Source organism: Conger conger, chromosome 4, assembly GCF_963514075.1.
Source record: "Conger conger chromosome 4, fConCon1.1, whole genome shotgun sequence".
NCBI classification, from domain to species: Eukaryota; Metazoa; Chordata; class Actinopteri; order Anguilliformes; family Congridae; genus Conger; species Conger conger.
The window spans coordinates 58660506-58673464 of NC_083763.1; the positions used below are offsets into that span (position 1 = coordinate 58660506).

General features: G+C 46.2%; 1 protein-coding gene across 1 annotated transcript in view; it reads left to right on the forward strand.

Moving 5' to 3' along the window:
* xpr1a (xenotropic and polytropic retrovirus receptor 1a) overlaps window positions 1–12959 on the forward strand; it is a 100590-nt gene that overhangs the window by 71390 nt on the left and 16241 nt on the right. Inside the window, exons 9-11 of the mRNA XM_061239412.1 lie at window positions 391–570; window positions 6446–6614; window positions 8610–8804. Of these exons, the coding sequence (XP_061095396.1) occupies window positions 391–570; window positions 6446–6614; window positions 8610–8804 (544 nt within the window). The remainder of the gene's footprint in view (window positions 1–390; window positions 571–6445; window positions 6615–8609; window positions 8805–12959) is intronic.

Sequence of the window (12959 nt, forward strand, 5' to 3'; positions counted from 1 at the left end):
TACATTTGTTTCAAAGCCATTGAAACGTTGTGGAAAACATGAATGTGACCTGAGTAGGCGCTTGAAGAGAGAGGAGGCCAGAAAAGAAGGCCTAACTGACACCCATAAACCAGGGATAGTCTGCAAGAGGGAGAGAACGAGGGATGTATTTGTAGAAACTACATCAGTGGAGTACTGAGACAGGAGCAGGTCAGGGAGAGGCTTAAATGTATCAGGGCCATGGACATGATGGCAGGCAGCTTTGCGGATGAAAGGAGCGTGATGGAGGGAGGATAAGAGTAAGTTCATAAAGAGGGGTGGGAATAAAGGACATACCAGAGTTGTGCTGTCTGCTGATCAGACTGTAGAATAAAACTGGCTGATGATAAACGGTCTTTTTCTGTCTTGCAGATTGCCGGGTTCCTGGGGGTTCTGTGGTGCATCAGCATCTTGTCCTGCCTGTACTCGGAATACACCTACATCCCCATGCAGGTCAACCCGCTCATACTCTACGGCTTCATGCTGCTCTTCCTCATCAACCCCTTCAAGACCGGCTACTACAAGTCCCGCTTCTGGCTGCTGAAGCTGCTGGTGAGCCCCCAGAGCGCCCCTGTGACACGTGCTGTGCCGAACGGTGTTCTGGGAGCTGTAGTCAACACTTCTGTTGCTGTTTCCTCAGTGTCCCTCTGGTTCTCATTGTGTATTTCAGACTACTCTGTGACATGAAAAGCTCTCTATAAATAAAATAAATTGAACTCCAGAGTGTTATTCTGACATCCAATATGGCCATAAAAGGAAGGAATTCACCCCACTCGCCTACGAAACTAATAGCATCAGTGAAAAGGTCAGCGCTAATGTGCCTTCTTAAATAATGTTATGAGTGCAGAATATCACTAACGGTACGGAATGGCAGTCACTGTGACATTTCAGCAACGGTTCTGAATATCAGTGGCCGTATTGAATAGAAGTAGTGGTCCTATAAGCCTCTGTTACCATAACATTTACACTGTTGAACTTTCGTAGCAGTGTAGAATGTCAGTAACATTGATTATTAGTAAGACCACTGAAGGTGTTACTGTGTATACAGTTGTGGGAATCTATTGGTTGAAGGCTAATCCAGTTTATGGCCAGAGTTTCTGGTCCTTCCTGTGTTTGGCTGCTGAGTGGCTCATCCTGTTAAGGCACTGTTCTAGTGCATGGAAGGACTGCCAGAGCTGGCTGTGGCTAGCAGCTCTGCAGAGGGACACACGGTCGGCTCTAGCATTGGCTAGGAATAAGAGGGTGGTAGTCTTACTCATCTGGGATGATGGGGACTCCCACTGTTGAGATGCTTGCAGCTCTGTCTTTTGAGCTGCATATGAAGTGCCTTTCTCATGTCTACATGAGCCCCACACGTGAGCTACAGTCCATTATGAAGCATGCGCTTCAGAGGTTGTGGTCACTTTGCAGCGTGAGCATAGCTGGATATTCAAAATTGGTGAGAAAAAAGGGGAAAAGCTTTTAAAAAATGTTCTGCTTATTACTATGTCAGCGCAAAGCAGTCCACCTGCAGTGATGCAGTTGGCTAAAGCACAACCTTTCAGCACGCTGGCTTATCCCCAGGTATGGGCTCAGAGTACTACAAGCAATGCTCTTAGTCTTATTCCGGACCAGTGGACTGGGGATATGCAGTATTGAGATGCTTGGAGAGAACAGCAAGGGATGTCAATATGCTATTAATTTCAAACTGGGACTATGAACCAGGTCAGCACAGATCGATCACAGCTATAAAAGCACAGAGTGTGTGTGCCTCTGTCACAGCCCGTTCTGAGTGTTGAGGACTGTGGCAGCCGGCGAGGAGGAAATGGAGGGGTTTCACCTTTAAATGGATCATTGCTCTCAACCTTTGATTTTCATTGAAAAACAATGAATCATAATAAGCTAGATAATCAATGGAAATAACGATAGCTATTTTCTTCCGATTAGGCTGTTTAGGCATTTGCCTGCTTCCATGTATGATTTGAAACTGTGGATGACTGTACTCTTGGTTCTCCACCCCCCTCTTTGGGAATATTGATGGCATAAATATCTACTTGGCTGAGCTGTGCAAATTCTGCAGTTTTAATTATAGCGAATAGCACAGACTTTCTGAAGTTAGCTCATTTGTCTTAAAGGTTTTGAAAGCTAGTTTGATAGCTTTGAAATAATGATTTGTCTTCATCTTTTTGCATGGAGTGCATTCTTTGTAATGATTTAATCGATTTTTGTAAATTCATCTTATTGTTTCTCATTTAATGTGAGAAAGAGAACAGTATTAGAGAAATTCAGAGTAAACTCGAGTCACCTGCCAGTGGAGTATATAGATGGTTGGCTTGCTTTTCACACAGGATTGTAATATTTTTGCCCCATCCCTCCAGCCCCCACGCATGAGAGGTCATTTCAGCAAGAACAGCGGCTGTCCCTCCCCTGCTCTCAAGTGGAGCGTAGTATTACATTGTAAAAGGTAGATGGGACCAGTCACCCACAGTTACGCTGGATTCATGTTTTCACACATCCGGAGGGTGCTGGGTTTGTCAGTGGATCATCTGACTACATTATCATAAAAAAGCATTCACCATAACCTCAATTATATTGGCTATCATCTTCCCCTGGCAGTGTGTGTGTGTGTGTGTGTGTGTCTAGGAGCGAAATTAGGTTACTTCCTTTTATTTGCCGAGGATACGTTAGAAAGCATTTCCCAGCAAAACATTTGACAACTGCATATTTAATTACATTATTTCCTGCAGGTATTGAGTTATCGCAGTTTAATATTGTAATGCAGGCGGATGGTACGTAACATACGAACCTTTGACGGTCAATACCTGCTTCTTAAATTACCCCCGAAGCAAGGCCCGCAGCGAAACGGGCGATTCGCGCGAGTGCGCGGGGACCGCATTGGCCCGTGCGCGGATGTTGGCGGTGTTCCTCCTCTGTCTGATATCGGATTTGTGTCTGAGCGTTGCCGGCGCGGAGCGGGGCGGGGGATAATGGAACACGGCGACTCCGCTGCCACGCGTGTGACTGTGCAATCATTACAGCCATACCGCCCGCTCCCCTCCCGCCTCTCCTCTGCCCTCCCGTCTCGCAGGAAATCACACACGCTGACACGTCAAGCTGACTGACTGCGTTCATACAGCTTTCAATATTTCCTGTGTGAAAAAATACTATACTCAGTACACTTGAAATTATACACTTTAATTTTACTTGAAGTAGAAAATAGTATATACACTTCCTAGCAGATAGTATGGACTTTAGCATACTATTTTTTCACATGGATTATCTGGGTTGGGTGGGGTGGGGGTGTACATGAATTTCTGTGTTTTGGCAGGGTTGAATGTTTGGGAAATGGCAGCGGCTGTGTTCGGTGGGTTAGAGAGATGGGGAGTGTGATGGATGTGTGGAGTAATGGGTGTGGTGTGTACAGCGCTGAATCGATAGACCGTGGCATTTGCGGCGCTCGACACCGGCGAGGCTGGGACGCGTGTGCGCAGACCGTGGCTGTGAAATGTCAGCTGTGCCCTGAGGGCCGCAGCGCGTGGGGGCCCGCTTCACGTGCACACGCGTGTGCGTGTCCAGCCGCGTACACAGCCCTTATCAGTGTGCGTGTTCAGCCACGTACACAGCCCTTATCAGTGTGCGTGTCCAGCCACATACACAGCCCTTATCAGTGTGCGCGTTCAGCCACATACACAGCCCTTATCGGTGTGCGTGTTCAGCCACATACACAGCCCTTATCAGTGTGCGTGTCCAGCCACATACACAGCCCTTATCAGTGTGCGTGTTCAGCTACATACACAGCCCTTATCAGTGTGCGTGTTCAGCCGCATACACAGCCCTTATCAGTGTGCGCGTTCAGCCGCATACACAGCCCTTATCAGTGTGCGTGTTCAGCCACATACACAGCCCTTATCAGTGTGCGCGTTCAGCCACATACACAGCCCTTATCAGTGTGCGCGTTCAGCCACATACACAGCCCTTATCGGTGTGCGTGTCCAGCCACATACACAGCCCTTATCAGTGTGCGTGTTCAGCCGCATACACAGCCCTTATCAGTGTGCGTGTTCAGCCACATACGCAGCCCTTATCAGTGTGCGTGTTCAGCCACATACACAGCCCTTATCACTGTGCGTGTTCAGCCACATACACATACACAGCCCTTATCAGTGTGCGTGTTCAGCCGCATACACAGCCCTTATCAGTGTGCGTGTTCAGCCACATACACAGCCCTTATCAGTGTGCGTGTTCAGCCACAGACGCAGCCCTTATCAGTGTGCGTGTTCAGCCACATACACAGCCCTTATCAGTGTGCGTGTTCAGCCACATACACAGCCCTTATCAGTGTGCGTGTTCAGCCACATACACGGCCCTTATCATTGTGCGTGTTCAGCCACATACACAGCCCTTATCAGTGTGCGTGTTCAGCCACATACACAGCCCTTATCAGTGTGCGTGTTCAGCCACATACACAGCCCTTATCGGTGTGCGTGTTCAGCCACATACACAGCCCTTATCGGTGTGCGTGTTCAGCCACGTACACAGCCCTTATCGGTGTGCGTGTTCAGCCACATACACAGCCCTTATCAGTGTGCGTGTTCAGCCACATACACAGCCCTTATCAGTGTGCGTGTTCAGCCACATACACAGCCCTTATCAGTGTGCGTGTTCAGCCACATACACAGCCCTTATCAGTGTGCGTGTTCAGCCACATGCACAGCCCTTATCAGTGTGCGTGTTCAGCCACATACACATACACAGCCCTTATCAGTGTGCGTGTTCAGCCGCATACACAGCCCTTATCAGTGTGCGTGTCCAGCCACATACACAGCCCTTATCAGTGTGCGTGTTCAGCCACATACACAGCCCTTATCAGTGTGCGTGTTCAGCCACATACACAGCCCTTATCAGTGTGCGTGTCCAGCCACATACACAGCCCTTATCAGTGTGCATGTCTGCACTTAGTCTTCAGCTGTGGGTCGGTCGTCCCTGAGGCTGGCTGGACACGGTGTCTCTGTCTTATCTCTGTGTTGGCCAGCCCCAAGTGAGTTGGCCCAGAGGTCCTATGAGTCAAATGGATTTAAGCATTCTAATCCGGTACATTCTAATTTCCATAGCCCGAAAATGTCTTTAACGAGGTCAACTTCTTGCTATGTGCACATGGCATTCTACCAATGTATTTACAATCAAATCTATTATGAGACGGCGCCTTTTAGAAGTTCAACTTAAAAGTAAAAGTACTCAGCTGAATTATGGAGGGCCATATTGAGTACAATGGTACACATTGTCCTGGAGATCCGGCCAAGCCATATCTCTAGTGCCCACCAATGAGAGCAGCTCCAGCCATGTCCATGGTCTCTATCGATAAGAGCAGCACAGCTGTGTCCATGGTCTTTATCAATGAGAGCAGCTCAGCTGTGTCCATGGTCTTTATCAGTGAGAGCAGCTCAGCTGTGTCCATGGTCTCTATTGATAAGAGCAGCACAGCTGTGTCCATGGTCTCTATCGATAAGAGCAGCACAGCTGTGTCCATGGTCTTTATCAGTGAGAGCAGCTCAGCTGTGTCCATGGTCTTTATCAATGAGAGCAGCTCAGCTGTGTCCATGGTCTCTATCGATAAGAGCAGCACAGCTGTGTCCATGGTCTTTATCAGTGAGAGCAGCTCAGCTGTGTCCATGGTCTCTATCGATAAGAGCAGCACAGCTGTGTCCATGGTCTCTATCGATAAGAGCAGCTCAGCTGTGTCCATGGTCTTTATCAATGAGAGCAGCTCAGATGTGTCCATGGTCTTTATCAATGAGAGCAGCACAGCTGTGTCCATGGTCTCTATCAATGAGAGCAGCTCAGCTGTGTCCATGGTCTCTATCAGTGAGAGCCGTCCCAGTGCAGTCCTCCAGTTCATGGCCCATTAGGATTTCAGTGGTTCATTCATCAGTTCATTTATGACAATGCGAGGGCTGCGGGGCATAACTGCTACACATGTTCCGCTTCATTTAGAAAGCAGTATCCCTGCTTTGTCACGCTGCAGTGATACATTGCAAATTAGCGCTGTCAGAAAAGTGCTGTGGCTAACCACTGACTATTGCCTTGGGACAGCCTTGTATGCTGCAATACAGTGTGTATTGTATGTATGGCTGGTGGGAATTCTGACTCAGTATTAAGTCGGTAGTCGCAAATGTTAAAACCAAGACAAAGAAGGTAAAAAAAGGAAAAGCAAAGTATCCTGCAGGTGAAATGGTAGAGATGACATCATACATTCTGCCAGGAAATGTTCCTGCACCAAGCATAATGCTGCAATAAAATATTGCATAACGTTCACTATTTGACATAATATTTAGGGGGTGTAGTAATTGCATTTTACATATTCTAAATTGTATAATTCCTTGGATACGGCTTGTCTGACCAGGTCCTCCCCTCTCCCTCTCTCTCTCGCCCCCCCCCCCCCCCCCCTCAGTTCCGTGTGTTCACGGCTCCCTTCCACAGGGTGGAGTTTGCAGACTTCTGGCTGGCCGACCAGCTCAACTCCCTGGTGTTTGTGCTGATGGACCTGGAGTACCTGGTCTGCTACTACAGCTTCGAGCTCAACTGGGACACAAAGAAAGGACTGCTGTCTCACAACCGGGGTAAGTAGCTTCACAACACACAGGCTCTGTGTGTGACCACATCACAACACACACGCTCTGTGTATGACCACGTCACAACACACACGCTCTGTGTATGACCACATCACAAAACACACGCTCTGTGTATGACCACATCACAACACACACGCTCTGTGTATGACCACATCACAACACACACACTCTGTGTATGACCACGTCACAACACACACGCTCTGTGTATGACCACGTCACAACACACACGCTCTGTGTATGACCACATCACAACACACACGCTCTGTGTATGACCACATCACAACACACACGCTCTGTGTATGACCACATCACAACACACACGCTCTATGTATGACCACATCACAACACAGCTCTGTGTATGACCACATCACAACACACAGGTTCTGTGTATGACCACATCACAACACACACACTCTGTGTATGACCACATCACAACACACACGCTCTGTGTATGACCACATCACAACACACACTCTGTGTATGACCACATCACAACACACACTCTCTGTGTATGACCACATCACAACACACACGCTCTGTGTATGACCACATCACAACACACACGCTCTGTGTATGACCACATCACAACACACACTCTCTGTGTATGACCACGTCACAACACACACGCTCTGTGTATGACCACATCACAACACACACGCTCTGTGTATGACCACATCACAACACACACACTCTGTGTGTGACCACATCACAACACACAAGCTCTGTGTATGACCACGTCACAACACACACGCTCTGTGTATGACCACATCACAACACACACGCTCTGTGTATGACCACATCACAACACACACACTCTGTGTGTGACCACATCACAACACACAAGCTCTGTGTATGACCACATCACAACACACACGCTCTGTGTATGACCACATCATAGCAGTTCTGTGGGCAAAAATGCATTATTAATGAGATAGGTCAGAGGAGAATGGCCAGACTGGTCAAAGCTGACAGGAAGGTGACAGTAATGCGAATAACCACAGATTGGTTTAACAATGCAGGAGAGCATCTGAACACGCAATGCATGAAACCTCTAAGTGGATAGGCTACACCAAAAATTCAAAAAATAAAATAAGTCAAATATATATATGTATGCCCACGTCATAACACACAGGCTCTATGTATGAGCACATAACAACACACAGGCTATATTTGGGCACATCACAACACAAGCATGACATTGGGTCCTTCACATCTAAGGGAAGCCTTAGATAGATCTTTCCCTGTGCTGCTGACCAAAGCATTACTCTAAATGAACTACTATTGGGCTGGTAAAGAAGCATTTAAGGCAGCACAAATTATGGGAACGTAATCACTCTTTAATGTAGAAGAGCTGCCGGCTTCAGCTGTGTCTGAGGGAAATTAGCCATTAAACGCTCGCCCCTGCAATCTCTGCAGCTCCACTGCAGCCCAGCAATCAGCGGCGAGGTAATTGAGTGGAAATGTTTGGGTCTGTGACCCTCGCGCTGATCAGCTGTCGGCTCCGAAAGAGTGGCAGAAGAAAGAGAGGGGGAAGAACAATAGTGTGCGCCCAGATCTTTCAGCAGTCCGTGACCTTAGGCTGCGTGTCTCTGACTACTGCTTTCTGTGCACTTTTTAGTGGCCACAAGACACCTTTATATTTCCGTTTTTCTGCAGCCGAGTGGAGAGCGGAGAACAAATATTGCTCATAAATTATTCGGAAATCTCCTTCGCGTGTCAAAGTCGAGGACTTCAGGGATCTTATGTTCACTGTCGAGAAAGTGTGTAGGCTGCTTGATTTGCGTAGTGCTAGTGTCTGCCATGAGACTAATACAGTTATACAGTTTAAGGGAATGAACCAGAGTCAGCGCTATGTGGAGTTCTGGAAGGGTTTTTCTCAAAGCTGTTGATCTGATTTAAATAGGCCTGTGCAGTGTCTTAAACAGCAAGCGGTGTCCCCCTGGAGTTCATTGTCGATGGTGTGTGCTCTCCGCTTCTCCCCAGATGACATGGTGTGCCACAGTTACTCGTACGGGGTCCGTGCCATCATCCAGTGTCTGCCGGCCTGGTTCCGCTTCGTGCAGTGCCTGCGCCGTTACCGTGACACCAAGCGCGCCTTCCCTCACCTGGTCAACGCCGGCAAATACTCCACCACCTTCTTCGTGGTCACGTTTGCGGCTCTCTACAGCACTCACAAAGGTAGGCCCGGGGAGCTGCGGGGAGACGGGGGCTGGGCGCCTGCTCTGGATCTGGCCTGAAGTAGATGCGTGAAGAGTGAAACGAGTGGAAAGTGAATGCAGGCGCGAACAGCTGGAATTGTGTGGTGGATTTGGGCAGCATGTGACGGTGTAGCAGTGTAACAGGTGGAGAACAGCCTGTCAGTGTAACAGGTGGAGAAGAGCAGCATTGCAGTGTAACAGGTGGAGAAGAGCAGCATTGCAGTGTAACAGGTGGAGAACAGTGTAGCAGTGTAACAGGTGGAGAAGAGCAGCATAGCAGTGTAAAAGGAACGGGTAGAGGAGAACAGTGTAACAGGTGGAAAACAGTGTAACAGGTAGAGAAGAGCAGTGTAACAGGTGGAGAATAGCAGCATAGCAGTGTAACAGGTGGAGAAGAGCAGTGTAACAGGTGGAGAAGAGCAGCATAGCAGAGTAACAGGTGGAGAAGAGCAGTGTAACAGGTGGAGAAGAGCAGCATAGCAGAGTAACAGGTGGAGAAGAGCAGTGTAACAGGTGGAAAACAGCAGCATAGCAGAGTAACAGGTGGAGAAGAGCAGCATAGCAGTGTAACAGGTGGAGAACAATGTGCCAGTGTAACAGGTTGAGGAGAATAGTGTAACAGGTGGAGTCCAGTATAGCAGTGAAATGGGTGGAGAACAGTAACATTGTTACATGTGGAGGAGAGCATTGTTAGAGGTAGTGCAAATCTGTGCTGGTTTAGAACTGATTTAACAGACACATTATATAGCTGATGTAATGCAATGTATTTCTTAAACGGTCTATACTCCTTTTTGAATGCAGTGCAGTTAAGCCTTTGTGGATGTGTTAGAGAAGATAGAGCTAGCTTTGAGGTCTGACGGCACAGGATGTTGCAGTGGGGTGATTGTCTCTGATTGGCCAGATAAGCATATTGTGATCAGCCCTGTGACCTGGTCATCGAAGGTCAGCACCATGTTTGTTCCTGCTAACCTGCAACAAAGCAACAAAACAGACTGAGGTCACTGTTTCTGATTCAGTGCACCATGAGCCCTGCTTTTTAAAGTCACAAGAACAAAACAGCAGCATTATTACGTCTAGTTTGCAGTTTGCAGTCACCTATTAGGGCAATTAATAAAACGTTTTTTTTGCACATTCGGTGTTATCCAATGAACTGTACATTTGTACATATCACAGCAGGAATGTTCATGTAAATATGCAGAGTAGTGGAAATATTTCCCCGCAGGGGAAAATACGTTATTTAGAAGAGAATTGTGCTTTTAATGAGAGATGATTGCTTGCATGGCTTTGAGGCTCAGGAATGATATGAAGAGTACAGTGAGACTAATGGATTATGAATGCACATAAGATGAGTGAGCCATGGCTATGAATATGAAACCTATTTTCTTAACATGGACGATAACAGGAAAAAAATGTGTTTAAAGGTTTTGGCTAAATTTGTGTTCATTTTAGAAATATGGCAGTCGGTGAGAGTCATTTATTTTGCTGTTATCTGGAAGAAACTAAATGCATAATGTGTTTTGGATGGAGAGAGTTGGAGTGTGTGCGCAGTTTACTGTGTATGGCTGAATCTTGTGTGCGGTTGAATGTGCAGAGAAGACAGCAGGGTTGAGCTTGAATGCAAAGCCTTTCCATTGTTAGAGACTGAGCCCAGGAATTGTGTGCATGTCAGCGCTTTATTATGGGAAAGGAAGCCACAAAAGCAGAGCAAGGAATAAACAAGGTTCTTCTTTATTACTGTGGACTGTGGGGAGAGGAGGAAAAAAAACTGAAAACCAGGGGCCATTTAATCTTCCAAACACACAGAAGATGGAGAGGCAGGGATAAAGAGGCTTGCCATTACGATTTTTAGCACACCATTCCAGATACGCACAATTAATGTGTAATTATTCTGACATCCAGCATTAATCACAAAAGTAAAAGAGCACAAAGGCAAAATAGGCATTTCAGAATTTGTCTCTTCAAGATTGCTGCTTTGAGGTTGAAGCTATCTCTGAAATAGATTGCTGCTGCTGTCTGATAAAATTGATTTTTGTCCAACGTGATAATTTCAAAGTAACGCTGCTAAGCTGGCTGAGACGTTTCATTATTTATATATGTGAATGTAGCAAATTTCTAAACGTTAGGTTTTTAACTCCAAACTCACACTTTTACTGGAAAAACTGCTTTGCTTCAGGCAGTATCTTAAATATATTAATTGACTTGCAATTTTCTGTGGTGATAATTTAAAGCATACTACAGACAGACTATATTCTACATGCAGGAAAGCATTTGGTAGATTTGCATTTGTTGGGGAAGTAGCTTGTTCTGACTTTTCATGTTCTTTCCTCTGGTGGGCTCAGTGCCCTGTGGATCCCTGGCTAATGGCCACTTCTTCATTTGCTATGCTGTGTGAAGTCGTGTCAGGTCCCTGTGTTTAATGGAGAGGTGAAGTTAGCGGAATTACCTAAAGCTCATCATACCATTTCCACTATGGAGTGCTCTGATGTTGCAGTGCCTGTGCTAAGGAATACTTTTTTTTTAGAGAGGAACGACATTTACGAGTGGTCCCGACCTATCATACGGATCATGTAAACAAAGCATTCCATTCATTTCCTATGGAGTGGCTTGCAGTGCAGAACCTCAAATCAAACTTTCAAACTAGGTGTGGCAGATCCAGTATGAATCAATATTCAGCAACTGCATTGCTTATTTCAAATGTTTTCAGAAGCATTTTAGTGGACTGTTTAGGAGGAATAAGAGAACTCATCAACGGTCTGCCATTTTATTATGTTTTGCCAAAAAACCAATTAACCATAGTCTACCCAATCAGGTACCGACTACATGAGACGTTCGTTGTTCTTGTTAATCCCATTGGCCGTCTATACGATGGGACCCACCTACAGTACCGTACATACTCTTATAATGGACCTCTTCATTCAGGACAGTTTTATGAAGTTAGATGCATTTGTTGAATCCGTCGTGGCACGCTTGTACGAGCCCTTCGTACGAAAAATATAAATTTATGATAAGGATACGAAACTGTTGCATGAAGCTGAATGCTTGCCAATGAGATGACACATTTTTTCTCTACATTCATATAGATGCCTTAATTAAAAAGTAAAGTCCTTTGTTGACAAGTTTAATCAGTATATTAAAATTTAATCAGTTAATAATATCTCCACTAGATTACTCAGTCAGCTTCCGCCGTTCCACATGTTAATTGTGAGGTTGTGATAATATGGGGCTGGAAATGAAGAAAGCTGGAACGTGTAGCAGGCACAGAATCCCACACAGAGCGTGGCGTTACATTTCTAACTTCATCACCTTTTTCCTTTTTCATTTCACATTTTCCTACACTTTGAGGAGTACTTGGCAATCAGCATCGAAACTCATTGTCACAATAAGTAATGTGGGAGTCACGAATATATGCTAATTTTATTCATAAAATGATTTTGCCTCTGGTAATGAATGGTTCGGATGTGAGTTAGCAGCTTGTTTTTTCTAATCATTCCCTGCAATTGTGCGCTGAGGAGCAAGGCCTCTTTCAATCAGTGTTGCAAACTGTTAATGCACACTTCTTAAAAGGCTCTCACTGTCAGTGTTCAGAGTGCAAACCCAGTGCTACCGGGAGTCTTTCAATCACTGTTGCAAACTGTTAATGCACACTTTCTTAAAAGGCTCTCACTGTCACTGTTCAGAGTGCTACTGGGAGATATTCAAACGGGGCTGTTGCTTGCTTTGTGTCAGGCAGTGAAACCAGATGTGGGTCGATAGCCACATTGCGTTGTGGGCCAGAGGGTGACTGACCTCCTAGATGACCAGCAAAACAGCTGTGACCTGGACTTGGGAAGGGGACTCACACAAGCATATGTTTTATGTCTCTTTGTTACACACTCTCCCTTTGTAGGGCAGCAGAGAGGCTGTTGGCAGTGGTGCCGTATTAATTTGGATGTTTGGCATCATTTTCACTTTTCTTTCACTGAATTAAATGCTGCCGTTGTCCACAGATGTTGGCTCTTGGTGTATGCCCTCAGGAATTTTCTTCATTCCAGCTCTGGCAGGGATGTAAAATGAGCCTTATGATGAAGTGTTTAGTTCATACGTTGGGGGTGTGACGTGTAAATACAGGTGTCAGACAGTCTCTGTAAAAAGCAGC